Source organism: Schistosoma haematobium, chromosome ZW, assembly GCF_000699445.3.
Source record: "Schistosoma haematobium chromosome ZW, whole genome shotgun sequence".
Taxonomy (NCBI): domain Eukaryota; kingdom Metazoa; phylum Platyhelminthes; class Trematoda; order Strigeidida; family Schistosomatidae; genus Schistosoma; species Schistosoma haematobium.
The window spans coordinates 14812046-14828493 of record NC_067195.1 but is presented as its reverse complement, the minus strand read 5'-3'; the positions used below and the strand labels follow the sequence as shown (position 1 = coordinate 14828493).

General features: G+C 41.2%; 1 protein-coding gene across 1 annotated transcript; it reads right to left on the bottom strand.

The window, feature by feature from the left end:
* Positions 1-2672: 2672 nt before the first annotated feature.
* MS3_00001085 (uncharacterized protein) lies at positions 2673-8984 on the bottom strand. Its single transcript, XM_051208596.1, has 2 exons — positions 8913-8984; positions 2673-8876 (listed from the first exon to the last, which is right to left on the bottom strand). Exon 2 carries the CDS (start codon positions 5590-5592, stop codon positions 4921-4923), a length of 672 nt encoding a protein of 223 aa, XP_051070495.1. The 5' UTR covers positions 5593-8876; positions 8913-8984; the 3' UTR covers positions 2673-4920.
* Positions 8985-16448: the final 7464 nt, after the last annotated feature.

Sequence of the window (16448 nt, the reverse complement as noted above, 5' to 3'; positions counted from 1 at the left end):
GAGCCGACGAGATACACCCTCCGTTTATCTGGCGACCCGATAGCTAGTTTTCGTGGACTGACGGGTGTAGACATAGCACTAGGCATGAGGGCAGAACAAGCACCATTAGAATGGATCCCCGTTAATAGTCGTGTATGTGTTGTTCAGTGGAATGGCTCCATAAGAATTCGGGAGGATAGAGACATACGTTGTTTCTGCCTACGCTGTCGCTGACTGCAGCTCGGATGAAGTGAAAGATGACTTTTACAGAAAGCTGTCCGAACTTCTTCAGAAAGCTAAACGCTCAGACATAGTACTCGTAGGAGGTGACTTTAATGTCCAAGTAGGTAGCTTAAACCAAACAGAAAGGCATTTAGGTAGATATTTTAGTATTCCGACACAGAGAACAGATAATGGTGATCGTCTGCTGCAACTGTGCTCAGACAATCGTTTATTTTTAGCAAACACAAATTTTAAGCATAAGGAGAGACATCGTCTAACATGGCGACCCCTGCACCAAACCAACGATGAACTCAAATAGATCATATTGCCATCAGTCATCGTTGGAGAGGGTCGGCACATGATTGTCGCTCATTCTGGAGTACCTGCTTGGACTACGACCACGCCCTAATACGGGCACGCATCTGCTTGCGCCTCACTGGATGCAGAAAAACCACATTAAGGAAGACCCATTAGAGTTGAACTCATTGACGAAAAGCCAAAAGTAGATTCCAGGAACAACTGAGGTCACGCTTAGGTAGTTCTGAAAACGAGGCTGACCCAGATGTTGCTTGAAAGCTATACAAACAGCTGTGGAAACAGCAGTGACATCTATTAGTGATTTGGACCAAAAGGTCACGAAAAATCAATGGATTTCTACTAAGTCTTTAGCACTGATAGATTATCGTGAACTTATCCCATCTGGCTCCGAACACGATAAAGAGCGAAAACAAATCAGATATAGGTTAACCAAAAGTCTAAGGAACGACCGTGAGCAGTGGTGGGCAACGAAAGCAAAAGAGATGGAAAAGGCAGAGACTGTAGTTAACACCAGACAGCTTTTCAGACTAATAAAAGAAACTGGAATAAAGAAGTCAAGTGTGAGACGATGTAAGAAAAAGACGACACTCTTATCTACTGTCAGCCCAGATGTTTAGAACGATGGGCGGAACACTTTAAGGAGCAGTTCAGCTACTATACAACTACCCTCCATTCTCAAACAGTCTGAATGGAACATTAAAGTAGGTCCCCCGACTATAATTGGAGTTCAGAAAGCCATAGCTAATCTGAAACGAGGAAGAGCAACTGGTCCAGATAGATCGACTCCAGAGGTGTTTAAGGGTGGTGGTCCAATTTTAGCGACTAGGCTGACTAATATTTTAGCTAAAATCTGGGAACTGGATGGAACCCCATCTGGCTAGTTGCAATCACTGATTGTCCCACTATATAAGAAGGGGTCAAAGTCATCCTGTAATAACCATAGAGGGATTAGTTTGATTAATATAGCATCTAAAATACTAGTCTCAATAATTATCGGATGCCTAATAAAGACTCGTGAACTGCAAACATGAGGAAATCAGGCTGGCTTCAGACCTGGTCGTGGCTGTATCGACCACTTATTCACCATTCGTCATATTTTGGAATGCAAGTATGTTTGTCGGCGTCCGACGATGGTGGTCTTTCTTGACTTAAAAGCAGCATTTGACTTTATAGATCGAAAAGTTCTGTGGCAGTGTCTGTTATTGAAAGGTGTACCTCAGAAGTACACAAACTAGTCAAATCAGAGCTTATAGCGAACTATCATCTGATTTTGCAACCTTGTGTAGTTCCGTCAAGGCTATCCACTATCTCCATTTTTGTTCAACTTCATCATAAACCTAGTGCGGAAAATAAAGTTCTCGTCGACTGAATTTTCGTGCATTGATCTACCAAGAGGTCCACTTATCGACTTAGAACGCGCAGATGACATAGTCGTGTTTGGTGAAGACGCTGATAAAATGCAGAATCTTTTGGTAGCACTGAGCAACAATGCCAGAATGTTTGGAATGCGCTTCTCTCCCTCTAAATACAAGTTGTTGATTCAGGACTGGTCTACGTCAACACCTGAACTAAGGATAGGGAGTGAAGTAGTTGAACACATTGACAACTTCACTTATATTGGAAGTCTGATCAGCCGTAATATGTTGGTGTCTGACGAAATCTCAGCACGGATTCGGAAAGCTCCTTTGGCTTTTGCCAACTTACGTCACCTATGGTGAAGGCGAGATATCCGTCCATCAACTAAGGGACGAGTATATTGCGCGACAGTTCGTTCTGTTTTACTTTAAGGGTGCGAAACATGGTCATTAATGGTTGAAGATACTCGTAAGCTACAAGTATTTGACCACACACGCCTTAGGAATATTGCTGGGATCACCGGGTAAGTAATAATGAGGTTAGACACTGGGTGTTAGGGAATGATGGTAAATCAGTTGATGAGGTTGTTAATCTTCATCGACTGAGATGGTTGGGCCACGTGTTACGTATGCCCGAACACCGATTACCACGACGTGCAATGCTAACCGGCGTTCGGGATGGTTGGAAGAAAGTTAGGGGCGGCCAAACCAAAACGTGGCATCAGTGCTTGGAGTCACTAACTTCTGGTCTGAGCCATGTTGGTAGATGCAAACCACTTGGTTGGGGTCCGCGTGACTATCGTAACCATTTGAACCAATGGTTAGAGACTCTGGGTGACATGGATCAGAACCGATCACAACGGCGTAGGTGTATACACTCTCTGTCTTCCCTTAAATTAAGAGATTAAAGTCGCTTCATATCTTTCTTCCTGTACTATATCCTTATATGCAATCTTTCTTTTATATATCACCACCATTGACTTAACTACTCCTATGAATCCGGTGTTCATCTCACTGTGCTAATGCGAAATGCCAACTTGGACTGATGCATATATGTGCCTGGTCCTACGTTGTAGTTGACTGACTGACTGATAGATGCCAAGTTGCCCCTAGTAGACTGGCTTATTTCACGCAAAACAGTTGGCTTTTTAAGATCACACTGTTTTACATTTTCTCAAGCAACAGTGTTCTAGTTGGGTCTACTAAAGTCAAATACTAATGGCTCCTTAACTTTTGATTTTTACAGTGGTTCATCTAAGACATTTTGCAAATAACTTAGGTGCTTTCCTTCCAGAGGAGTCTTTATTTGCAAGAGATCTAGGTGTCTTGGTAACACGTGGTCTAAAATCTTATTCTAACTGTGCCTTTAGAGTCATTCAAAAGCTGTTAAATTTAAAGAGCAATTTTTGTCGTCTCGATAAAAGAGCATCACGTTTAATCTTCGGCATTTTAGTCAGACCCCGCTAAGAGTACGGTAACATCATGCTTACTCCTTCACTCTGAAATGAACAAGGATACTATTCATCGGATTTAAATGGGAGACATGAAATACATTTGTTAACTGAAATTCAAGCTTTAGGCGAAGCGCGTTAAATCAATGAGTCTTGCTTATCTAAAAACACTCCTTGCGCGTATATTTGCTTCATATGTCTAGATCCGCACTTGAAGGCATTAGCAACACTGATATACTACACGCGACCTCGTAAGGTGAAAACTTCTTACTTTCAGTTCACAACCAATTGGACCATTCGAGCGATTCTGGACGGAATCGAAAAAGTTTTCGCTTAACGGACTTCTGTATCTAATAGCAGCGGATCACCGATGCCGCCAGTTAGGAACCTAGGTATATTTAATTAGCAAAAGAGAAATTTTAGTAAATTATGGTGAAATAATACCATTAGTCCCTAGGGACATACCACGTTTTCTCTTAAAGGACTCATGGAAAGTCGCTTGAAGTAGCTCAGCTGGTCACGAATTCCAGAATTTGACAGCGCCGTTCTGCTATGTCGTACCTCCAACCTCTGGGTGTCACCCCCAAGGTTTGTGTTGGGGCTGAGCTTAAGGAGGTGTGTAAGGTGATGCTCAAGAGTGTTTAGAATACCATAAGTCATTGGAAAGTCACCTCTAAGACGCCCGTACTCTGCGTAGAACTTCAGTGATTTGAGACTATTCTTTTTTACTTTGAGTTGCTTATCAACTAATATACTTGCATGGAAGCAATAATAAGAATTTTAAATCGAATACAGTTCAACATGCACATATAAAAGTGATATTTTATAAGTCAACTAGATTTAGTGTAGCAGGCAATCGGTTTAGGTCGTTCAGCAATCTGAGAGATAAAGTGACGATAGATTCTATGAACTGAGGGCTTTTACAGGTTCATATACTAACGGCTAGCATTCAACGTGTATAATCTGTGCCGAATGATTGGGTGGTTATTTCAGTTGGACGGGGATGATACGACCAACCGGTTAACATCAGTCACACCGCGCAGTTAGTACCTAACGTGGATTACCCTTTCGTCTCATTCATGTGCTACAGCTGCTTTGATGACGGTACAGTACAAACGAAGTTATTACATAAATATATTTGCAAGAGTAGGTGCAATTAACAGAATGCGACCACTGCTGTATGAGCTAGTCCATGGTGTGCAATTAACTAATGCAAACTGTTCGATACTCGATGACGCGACTTTCGGATTTGGCTGGGGCCCAGTGACATTTTACTGACCGTGAAGGTTAATCATCACACATCCTCCACGGATTACGATAATGTGGACAAAAATTCCCACTTCATTTTTAGTCGCCATGTACGAAGTCAAAACTGCGAACGAGAGTAGAGTTTATCTTCACCCGTTCATAAATTATCAACCAACAATAATAAAGTAGTTTTTCACAGGTTGTGTTTAGTAAACATAAAATGGGACGTCCTTATATTTCGTGTACAGGACTTCATCTACTTTGATTGACTAGTCTACTTCTGAATGAAAAGTGAATAATTTGTGATTCAGATTTGTGTAGTAAGAACAGAAGGCCTACGGCCTACGTTATTCCTTTTCTAGTATGCTTCTGTCAGTGTCCAGTCTTTTCTTGAAAGAGTCAATTGAAGGTGCGGACACCACTGCTTCAGGCAGCAGGTTCCAAGTATTGATGACTCGGTGTGAAAACCTGTATGCCACGGGTATTTTGTTCGTTCTTGGCTTTTCTACTCGCCTGCTATGTCCTCTGAGGTGTCCCGATCTAGTGGGAAGAAAGAGAGAGAATAAGTTAGGTCCGAAATCATTTCTCAGTATTCTGTACATCAATATTAGATCTCCCCTTAGTCTGCGATAGGACAGAGTAAAGAGGTTCAGTTTTTCAAGCCGCTCTTTATATGATAAACCCCGGAGTTCCGGAATAGCACGCGTAGCTGCCCTCTGTACCTTTTCTAGTATGTCTGAGTCACCTTTTAAACAGGGGCTTCCAGCCTGAACACAGTTCTCTAACTTAGTTCTTACTAAGGATGTGTATAATGTGGTGAACAAGGTAGTATCAAACTTAGTGAATGTCCTTTTTAAAGCCCAGAGGGTTCGAAACCCCTTAACTGCGACCTCCCGGCAATGGGCCGTCGTCTTAAGATCATTGCTCACTGTCACCCCCAGGTCCTTATGAGACCGGACTACGGGTAATGACACATCCCCTATGTTGTACGTATTAACCTTTGAATCCCCCAAGTGCATGTAGACACTTTTCCGAGTTGATAGGCATCAGCCACTCTTACTGTTCTGGCCTTGAACAGTTGTGTTATCTTGTTATTTTTATTATCTGAAGTAATTGTTTCATTTAGCCAGTTGAACTGCATATTTGTATCCCAATAATTTTGTTGGTTTAAATTATGCTTAAAAACCTTACGACTCAAACTGTCTTAGAGGGATCCCGTCGTTCAACTTTAAGATTTCTATTTGTAATTTATAGGATTAGAACACTTGTATGAAAATCCAAAAAGTTATAGTTCTTTCTACAAGTATAAAATTAGTCCAGGAAAATCAACAGGAGTCGCGTACAGGTTTAATGAAGTAGCTAAACTTAGCAAGTAAGTGATGGTAAGTTAGAGTTATAAGTCCAGTCATAGTCGATTGCAGTCTACAACAAACGCCTCTCTCCTGAAGCCTGATTACCATTACTAAGTCCACTGAAATACCATACGAGCGTGACCAATAGCACCTTGCCTACATTTAACTAGATATAACTGCAAGTCAGCACGAAGCAAGTAGATAAGTTTGCTTCCAACTCTTGAAAACTTAATATCAATAAGATAGTCGTTCATTTACGTTGGTCGTCCGTAAATAATCAATACCCACCCACTCGTAATTCTTAATGTAAGACATGATTCACTGTTCCAATTAAGATAGGATTTGTTAGGAAATTTAGAATAAGCGACCTAACTATTTGGAAGCCTAGAAACCAGACGAAGAGTCCCATTCAGAAATACGGTTTCATTATGGGAAACAATGTTAATGCTAGGTTACAAACCACTTGACAGATTGATAAGCTGTTACTTTGCTTCTAATCGATAAGTTGACTAGGATTTCTTTTGGAAGCCTGTATATCGTTTGGCTTTAAATGGCTACTAAAATCCGTAGTTTTTCGCGACAAATTATTAGGAAATGACTGCTCACTTTGGTTTATTTCGCACTAGGGATTTAAAACAACTTTTATTTAAGTAGTTGGATCCATCTTTATTTTGTCACTAGGAAGTGATCTTGAAGTGAGTTTTTAGATCTATCGATTGGAAAATGAACTAATAAATTTCAAGTGTATTATCTTGTGCTCTATGTATTTTTCTATATGAAGAGAAATGATAAGCTACTTAGGTTGTTTGTACATTACATGACGAAACAACTACTTTATGTTTTTCTGTGACAAAAAATGTACGATATCCATCTCTACAAGTTATTCCCCAGGGTTTACAATATCTACCAATAAGACTGACCCCTTGCACCAGTGTGTGTAATTAAAGGATCCACTTCCAGAATCCCTCGGAGCTATTTCTTTATTATGGATTATATTTTTATCGAAACACAAAGAAACCCTGTTTGGCCAAGATTAACTCTTTTCCATTCGAACTACTCAACTCAGTTATATCAATGCACGGGATGAAGACTAGCGTGCTTAGACTATCACAACTGATTCCCAGACCATCTACTTTACTGTGATGTGTCGTAACTAATATTTCACTACTGTATGATTTAACTAGTCGGTAGCTCCATCACCTGACGCTATGTCCGGTTGGTCAATATTCAACTGAAGGCTCACTCCTGTAAATTATGATGTCGAAACCTCTCGTTCGATGCTCGGAAAACTAGTCACATTGTTAGCATACAAATCCGTACATCTCATACTAATCGGTGAACTCGGTAAACCGATTTACGAAGCACAATACCAACAAACGACCAATTGTGAAGGAAACTCGGAATCGCTGACTTTATCCCACTTTTTTAAATATCTAACAAACAATACTGCTTTATTTAACACTGTTCCCGATATACAATATATTGACACTTGAGGAAAATGAATGCAAGTAACCTTTCAAATTTATTGGAAAACTAGAAGGCTGTTGTAGGTCTTCTTGTTGTAAACCTTGGGTGGTGAAGAGGACGAGTCACACGATGAGGCAGAGGGAATTTCAATTTGCTGTCGTGGAACTGAGTGACGTACGGACGACGGCATTTAGATGCTGGTAACGACTCCACTTTAATCACTTGGATAGACTCTGCTCGGGCACGGTGACGAGCACCCATCTCGCGGTATAATTGAGTGACGGCACTCTCCTCTGTCATTGCGCGATATTCCTTGTACATATTATGCGTCCCAGAACGACTATCATATCTCAGCCAAATCCCAAAATTCTTGACCATTAGTGGCTTTCTTGGGTGTATCTGTGATGAAAATTATAGTAAACAATTATTAACACGTATAATATTGGGACAAGCTATAGCTGATGAGTATGAATATACAACTATCAGCTTCATTATACGCACCACTATTAGCTCAGATGAAATTCTGAGCCGGTAAAGGTGCAACTACAGCTTTACTCAATAAGAAATATTTACCGTTACCAGTATCTATAAAAGCATTATGTCGCTCCAAATACACAGTTGGCTTGAGAGCAACTAATATCGATCATTCAATTGCGAATACCTATCATTAAGGTAAATTATAGCTGACGAACGTGAATATATAATTATCAGCCTCATTATACGCACCACTATTAGCTCAGATAGAAATCCAAGCCGGTAAAGGTGCGACCACAACAAAACCCAGTAGAAACACATTTAACGATATCCATATATAACAAAGACTGACGTTCCATAGATTGAATCAACCTGAGACTATCTATTATTACTCAAACACGGGATACGAAGCTAATTTAAAATAGAAACGATCCTCATAACAAACTCGTAAGCCGTAGTTTCATTAATGTTCACAAAAGCAAGTGACTGGGTTTACGAAATGACGAATTGTCATATAATTGAGTACCCGTTCAATGGAAATGAAGAATCATAAGTTCCAGACAAATAATGTATAGTCACTACAAAACGGGACGGTAAAAACTTAACATCACAGCAGTTCTAACGTCAGGTTATCACGAGTGATTACAAAAGCTGATGTTGAAAGTAACTATGTGAAAGGATTATGAAAACGGTTACGAGAAATTTATGTAAGGTGTACGTTACCACCAAATACCGACCATTGAAAGGCTTAACGTCCCATACTGAAATTGGGATATAAAAGATTAGGGTCATTTACAAGACATCACAACCGGTAGTAGACTATGACTTACTCTTTCACAAGAAATAATCTCACCGCTACCTTTCTTCATTTTTTTCAGCTTCCTGATGAAATACCAGAAACGTGATTTGGCTACAACTGAGTTCGGAGCGAATATCCGCATTCTGTAAGGTACAGGCTTCGGCTCTTTAGGTGTTGGGAGCTTACGGCCTACAACGGAAAATAGTTTTAGCTAAACCACACATCTGACATTAAGTTATAGACATACCTCGCCACAGGCACGCATGACGCCGAATATTCAAAAACAATCTTTTGAACTGTGAGATCAGCTAAACAAAACTTAACAAAATAATGGGGTCTTGAATAAAAGTAATCAGATTTTTCTGACCTCATATTTTTGTTTTGAGAGTATATGGATGGGACTGTATACTATGCTCTTACTCGTAAGCGTTTGTAGATCAATAATCATTTAAGTAAAACTGAGCTCTGAGTTGATGCATCAGAAACTGTAGCATCTAAATTAAGACATTTCTCCCGGTCAGGATATAGTCCACCCTGCCATAAGAATGAAGGACATCAATCTTGACAAAAACATTTAGTTAATTGTTCTCACATTCACTTAGTCGACGCACAGCACTAGAAAATTGGACACTGGCTCACATTACACTAATTTTCAAAAGGTCGACACGGCGAACCTTCAAGCTATCGTCTGATAACACTTCTCTCTATACTCTCAAAAATTGTGGAGCCCCTGATACGTGATGGTCGAATTACCACCCACAAATTTCTTTTCACCACAACACCACTGTTTCAGGAAGGGTCACTCCTGTATTATTATTTTGCTGACCTCGGTTTGTAGATCAGTGACCATCTTTGATCGCAAGAGAAAGGTCGATGTTATATACCCTGACTTCTCAGAAGTTTGTAATACAGTCGATCATAGATGTCATATTAATAAGGTCAAACGGTTAGGTATCACGCAACTGTTAACCAATTAACTTACTTCATATCTCAATAATTGACATTTTAGTGTCAAGGTAAACTTCACTTTTACTTAGGCTACAGGGTGTACTGATGAGGTTGAAAAGGGTTCAATACTGGGGTCTCTTGTTTTCTTAATTTATGTGAACGTCCTTTCTCAGAAGGTATCGTATGCTTTATTACCTTTCGCTGATGATGTGAAACTCTGGAGAAAAGTTTGCTGCCAAGATAACCTGACGACTTCGAACTAGTCCGTATGGGATCTGTTACAGTCGCCTAATAAAGTTTAGGTAACTCCCCTATGAAAATGTTCAAAGTTGCTAAAGATGTGAAAGTTTTGGTATTCTTAAATCTAAAGTATTATGCTAACTGCGTCAACAATGCGTTTCGAGAAAACCTTGCCCTGGTAACATTGAAACTGATTTTTGGCCAGTTCGACAATAGAACATTCCAATAAATCTTCAACAGTTCTGTTCGACCGTATTTATTTTATGGAAGTGTAGTGTTTCCTCTCTTACTCAAAAGGGATAGGATTACACCGGAAGGTAACTAAAGTCGAGGCACTTAATCTGTTCAGGGACTCAAATTCAAGCCTTATGAATAGAGTTTCAAATCACTGAAGTTCTACGCAGAGTACGGGCGTCTTAGAGGTGACTTCCCAATGACTTATGGTATTCTAAACACTCTTGAGCATCACCTTACACACCTCCTTAAGCTCAGCCCCAACACAAACCTTGGGGGTGACACCCAGAGGTTGGAGGTACGACATAGCAGAACGGCGCTGTCAAATTCTGGAATTCGTGACCAGCTGAGCTACTTCAAGCGACTTTCCATGAGTCCTTTAAGAGAAAACGTGGTATGTCCCTAGGGACTAATGGTATTATTTCACCATAATTTACTAAAATTTCTCTTTTGCTAATTAAATATACCTAGGTTCCTAACTGGCGGCATCGGTGATCCGCTGCTATTAGATACAGAAGTCCGTTAAGCGAAAACTTTTTCGATTCCGTCCAGAATCGCTCGAATGGTCCAATTGGTTGTGAACTGAAAGTAAGAAGTTTTCACCTTACGAGGTCGCGTGTAGTATATCAGTGTTGCTAATGCCTTCAAGTGCGGATCTAGACATATGAAGCAAATATACGCGCAAGGAGTGTTTTTAGATAAGCAAGACTCATTGATTTAACGCGCTTCGCCTAAAGCTTGAATTTCAGTTAACAAATGTATTTCATGTCTCCCATTTAAATCCGATGAATAGTATCCTTGTTCATTTCAGAGTGAAGGAGTAAGCATGATGTTACCGTACTCTTAGCGGGGTCTGACTAAAATGCCGAAGATTAAACGTGATGCTCTTTTATCGAGACGACAAAAATTGCTCTTTAAATTTAACAGCTTTTGAATGACTCTAAAGGCACAGTTAGAATAAGATTTTAGACCACGTGTTACCAAGACACCTAGATCTCTTGCAAATAAAGACTCCTCTGGAAGGAAAGCACCTAAGTTATTTGCAAAATGTCTTAGATGAACCACTGTAAAAATCAAAAGTTAAGGAGCCATTAGTATTTGACTTTAGTAGACCCAACTAGAACACTGTTGCTTGAGAAAATGTAAAACAGTGTGATCTTAAAAAGCCAACTGTTTTGCGTGAAATAAGCCAGTCTACTAGGGGCAACTTGGCATCTATCAGTCAGTCAGTCAACTACAACGTAGGACCAGGCACATATATGCATCAGTCCAAGTTGGCATTTCGCATTAGCACAGTGAGATGAACACCGGATTCATAGGAGTAGTTAAGTCAATGGTGGTGATATATAAAAGAAAGATTGCATATAAGGATATAGTACAGGAAGAAAGATATGAAGCGACTTTAATCTCTTAATTTAAGGGAAGACAGAGAGTGTATACACCTACGCCGTTGTGATCGGTTCTGATCCATGTCACCCAGAGTCTCTAACCATTGGTTCAAATGGTTACGATAGTCACGCGGACCCCAACCAAGTGGTTTGCATCTACCAACATGGCTCAGACCAGAAGTTAGTGACTCCAAGCACTGATGCCACGTTTTGGTTTGGCCGCCCCTAACTTTCTTCCAACCATCCCGAACGCCGGTTAGCATTGCACGTCGTGGTAATCGGTGTTCGGGCATACGTAACACGTGGCCCAACCATCTCAGTCGATGAAGATTAACAACCTCATCAACTGATTTACCATCATTCCCTAACACCCAGCGTCTAACCTCATTATTACTTACCCGGTGATCCCAGCAATATTCCTAAGGCGTGTGTGGTCAAATACTTGTAGCTTACGAGTATCTTCAACCATTAATGACCATGTTTCGCACCCTTAAAGTAAAACAGAACGAACTGTCGCGCAATATACTCGTCCCTTAGTTGATGGACGGATATCTCGCCTTCACCATAGGTGACGTAAGTTGGCAAAAGCCAAAGGAGCTTTTCGAATCCGTGCTGAGATTTCGTCAGACACCAACATATTACGGCTGATCAGACTTCCAATATAAGTGAAGTTGTCAATGTGTTCAACTACTTCACTCCCTATCCTTAGTTCAGGTGTTGACGTAGACCAGTCCTGAATCAACAACTTGTATTTAGAGGGAGAGAAGCGCATTCCAAACATTCTGGCATTGTTGCTCAGTGCTACCAAAAGATTCTGCATTTTATCAGCGTCTTCACTAAACATGACTATATCATCTGCGTATTCTAAGTCGATAAGTGGACCTCTTGGAAGGAGATCAATACCCGAGAATTCAGTCGACGAGAATGTTATTTCCATCAAAAGGTCTATGATGAAGTTGAACAAAAATGGAGAAAGTGGACAGCCTTGACGGACACCACTTGAGGTTGCAAAAGCAGATGACATTTCGCCATAAGCTCTGACTCGACTAGTAGTGTTCGAGCAAAGAGCCTTCACAAGGTTTATGTACTTCTGAGGTACACCTTTCAATAACAGACACTGCCACAGAACTTTTCGATCTATAAAGTCAAATGCTGCTTTTAAGTCAAGAAAGACCACCATCGTCGGACGCCGACAAACATACTTGCATTCCAAAATATGACGAATGGTGAATAAGTGGTCGATACAGCCACGACCAGGTCTGAAGCCAGCCTGATTTCCTCATGTTTGCAGTTCACGAGTCTTTATTAGGCATCCGATAATTATTGAGACTAGTATTTTAGATGCTATATTAATCAAACTAATCCCTCTATGGTTATTACAGGATGACTTTGACCCCTTCTTATATAGTGGGACAATCAGTGATTGCAACTAGCCAGATGGGGTTCCATCCAGTTCCCAGATTTTAGCTAAAATATTAGTCAGCCTAGTCGCTAAAATTGGACCACCACCCTTAAACACCTCTGGAGTCGATCTATCTGGACCAGTTGCTCTTCCTCGTTTCAGATTAGCTATGGCTTTCTGAACTCCAATTATAGTCGGGGGACCTACTTTAATGTTCCATTCAGACTGTTTGAGAATGGAGGGTAGTTGTATAGTAGCTGAACTGCTCCTTAAAGTGTTCCGCCCATCGTTCTAAACATCTGGGCTGACAGTAGATAAGAGTGTCGTCTTTTTCTTACATCGTCTCACACTTGACTTCTTTATTCCAGTTTCTTTTATTAGTCTGAAAAGCTGTCTGGTGTTAACTACAGTCTCTGCCTTTTCCATCTCTTTTGCTTTCGTTGCCCACCACTGCTCACGGTCGTTCCTTAGACTTTTGGTTAACCTATATCTGATTTGTTTTCGCTCTTTATCGTGTTCGGAGCCAGATGGGATAAGTTCACGATAATCTATCAGTGCTAAAGACTTAGTAGAAATCCATTGATTTTTCGTGACCTTTTGGTCCAAATCACTAATAGATGTCACTGCTGTTTCCACAGCTGTTTGTATAGCTTTCCAAGCAACATCTGGGTCAGCCTCGTTTTCAGAACTACCTAAGCGTGACCTCAGTTGTTCCTGGAATCTACTTTTGGCTTTTCGTCAATGAGTTCAACTCTAATGGGTCTTCCTTAATGTGGTTTTTCTGCATCCAGTGAGGCGCAAGCAGATGCGTGCCCGTATTAGGGCGTGGTCGTAGTCCAAGCAGGTACTCCAGAATGAGCGACAATCATGTGCCGACCCTCTCCAACGATGACTGATGGCAATATGATCTATTTGAGTTCATCGTTGGTTTGGTGCAGGGGTCGCCATGTTAGACGATGTCTCTCCTTATGCTTAAAATTTGTGTTTGCTAAAAATAAACGATTGTCTGAGCACAGTTGCAGCAGACGATCACCATTATCTGTTCTCTGTGTCGGAATACTAAAATATCTACCTAAATGCCTTTCTGTTTGGTTTAAGCTACCTACTTGGACATTAAAGTCACCTCCTACGAGTACTATGTCTGAGCGTTTAGCTTTCTGAAGAAGTTCGGACAGCTTTCTGTAAAAGTCATCTTTCACTTCATCCGAGCTGCAGTCAGCGACAGCGTAGGCAGAAACAACGTATGTCTCTATCCTCCCGAATTCTTATGGAGCCATTCCACTGAACAACACATACACGACTATTAACGGGGATCCATTCTAATGGTGCTTGTTCTGCCCTCATGCCTAGTGCTATGTCTACACCCGTCAGTCCACGAAAACTAGCTATCGGGTCGCCAGATAAACGGAGGGTGTATCTCGTCGGCTCTCCGTTCCACCGAGGTGAGGTTAAGTGAGTGATCACACTAGGATCCTGTATGTGTGTTTCGGAGACACAGCGTACATCAATGGTATGAGATTCTAGGGTTTCAGCTAAAGAGGATGCGTACGTTGAAGGCTTCAATGTGTAGTTTGGAGCGAGGTTCCAGTAGACCTGGGGCAGCGTTTCGCGCACTAGAATCGTTGTACATGGCGACACTTGAGGAGAAAGCCGAAAGAGGAAGTTTGGAGTTAAAGGCCAATGTAGGAGGAATAGTAGGAATTGAGGGGGAGGTTGATTATGAAAAGAGTGGTCTTGAGTGCTGTTAGAGGTATGAGGGCGGTTATCACTTCCCGGTTGCCCACACCGTAGAAGGTTTCTTCTGGAGGTACCTGAAAAGGAAATTGGGTTAGTGGTGGTCTTAGTGACCTGAGAGAGTGACCGCAGCGTCCAAGGGATAGCTGCTCAAGGCCGGTCGCACACGACCTTCCTGTGAGTAATTTTCGTTTTAGCTCCGCATTTGTTGAGACTGTAGATCATCAACGTAGATGATCTATATCGAAGTCACACCTTGTGGTCAGCACCTTACGTGGACTACCCCATTGACGTATCAAGGTACCATAGATGCTTTGAAGACTGTACAACACAGAGGACGCTATTACAGCAATATATACAAGTGAGAGCGAGACCACTGCCGCATGGGTCAGTCCATGGCATACGATTAACTGATGTGCGTTGGTTGTCCTTGACCTTGTTCGATATTCAATGGCCCAACTGCTGGATGGTTTGGCTAGGGCTTAGTGACATTTCGCTGGCCCTACAAGACCTTACCGTCGGAGACGGATATCCGTGGGATAAGGCGAAGTGTGCATTTTTAGGGTCGACCGCTTCTAACCCCGCCCCTCCTTGTGGGAAGGAAGCGTCGCTGTCGTGCTGGTTGTCTGGAGGAATCACCTTACTGTTGTCACACCTCTGTACAGCCGGCAGTCGACTTCGCCTTCGGGCCTTCAGTTTGTTGCTTTTAGCCTTACCGCTCTTCAACCGACCTGCCTGACATAGTGGAACCTTGAGGAACGGTTGTTCTAGCCCGTATAGCTCGACTGCTTCATCACGATAGGCAAGCCCGACCACCTCGTCAAGGTAGCAACAACGGTCGGGAACATCTATCAGTTTAAGCATATGATAGCACATATATGATTGATCCTATCAAAAGATAATTCGAGACAGACGACACCCACTTTCTTGTTGTAATCAAGGATAGGACTCTACGTAACTGCCCCAGTCAGCGGATTGGTGGTACGCGAATAGATCTTACTGAAACCGCTAAGTTAGGGAGAAAAATAGTCTATAGGTAGGAATCAGTTTCATACCAGAGATTTTACAACCTTTGGGGCATTTGAAAGGATCATTAAATCAGCCAGGTCAATAAGTCTGTGTTCATATGCGCGATGGTTACAGCAATTGACTACATTGCAAGGACCCAGGTGAAACAATTCAAATTTCAGTTCTTAATTCTAATACTAACAAGTTCACTATAGATTGATAGCCGCTAAAACTTCCGTATTTTTACATCCTTCCATGTCTAAGCTCTTTTAGACCCGTAAACCGTTGTCACGTTATTTATGATTCCATATTTATCGTTAATTAATTGTTTCTCTTTTAGTCATGCTTTGTGTCACTTTCAACTAAGTTATGTACACGTTATAATTCACTACTAGTTTTAAACTAGTATCAAACATTTCAGGTGTATTATCTCATGGGTTTTGAGTCATGATTAAGTGGATTACAATAAAGAACTAATGTATTTTTTATCTTTATCTTCTAGTCAGATGTTCGGTTAGGGGTAGCTTGTGGACTATTGTGCTTGAAGGTTTTACTGTTGTCCATCGATCAATGTTTCAGTTGTTAAATAAGGTTACTGTCCCTACTGTCAGCATGGGCGAACTAATTGACAGTCACTTTGGGGAGAGTTATCATGCAGCTGATCCCCTGTAATTACGCTCTGACCAAAGGCTCCAACAATACTTATCTATGTACGTGTCTTTCCGACTATATCACACATTTACGACAGACTGTGTAGATCTCACGAGATTAATTTGATTGCAGTTATTCTTTCGATCGACACTCGAATTTTCGTCAAAATCACAATATT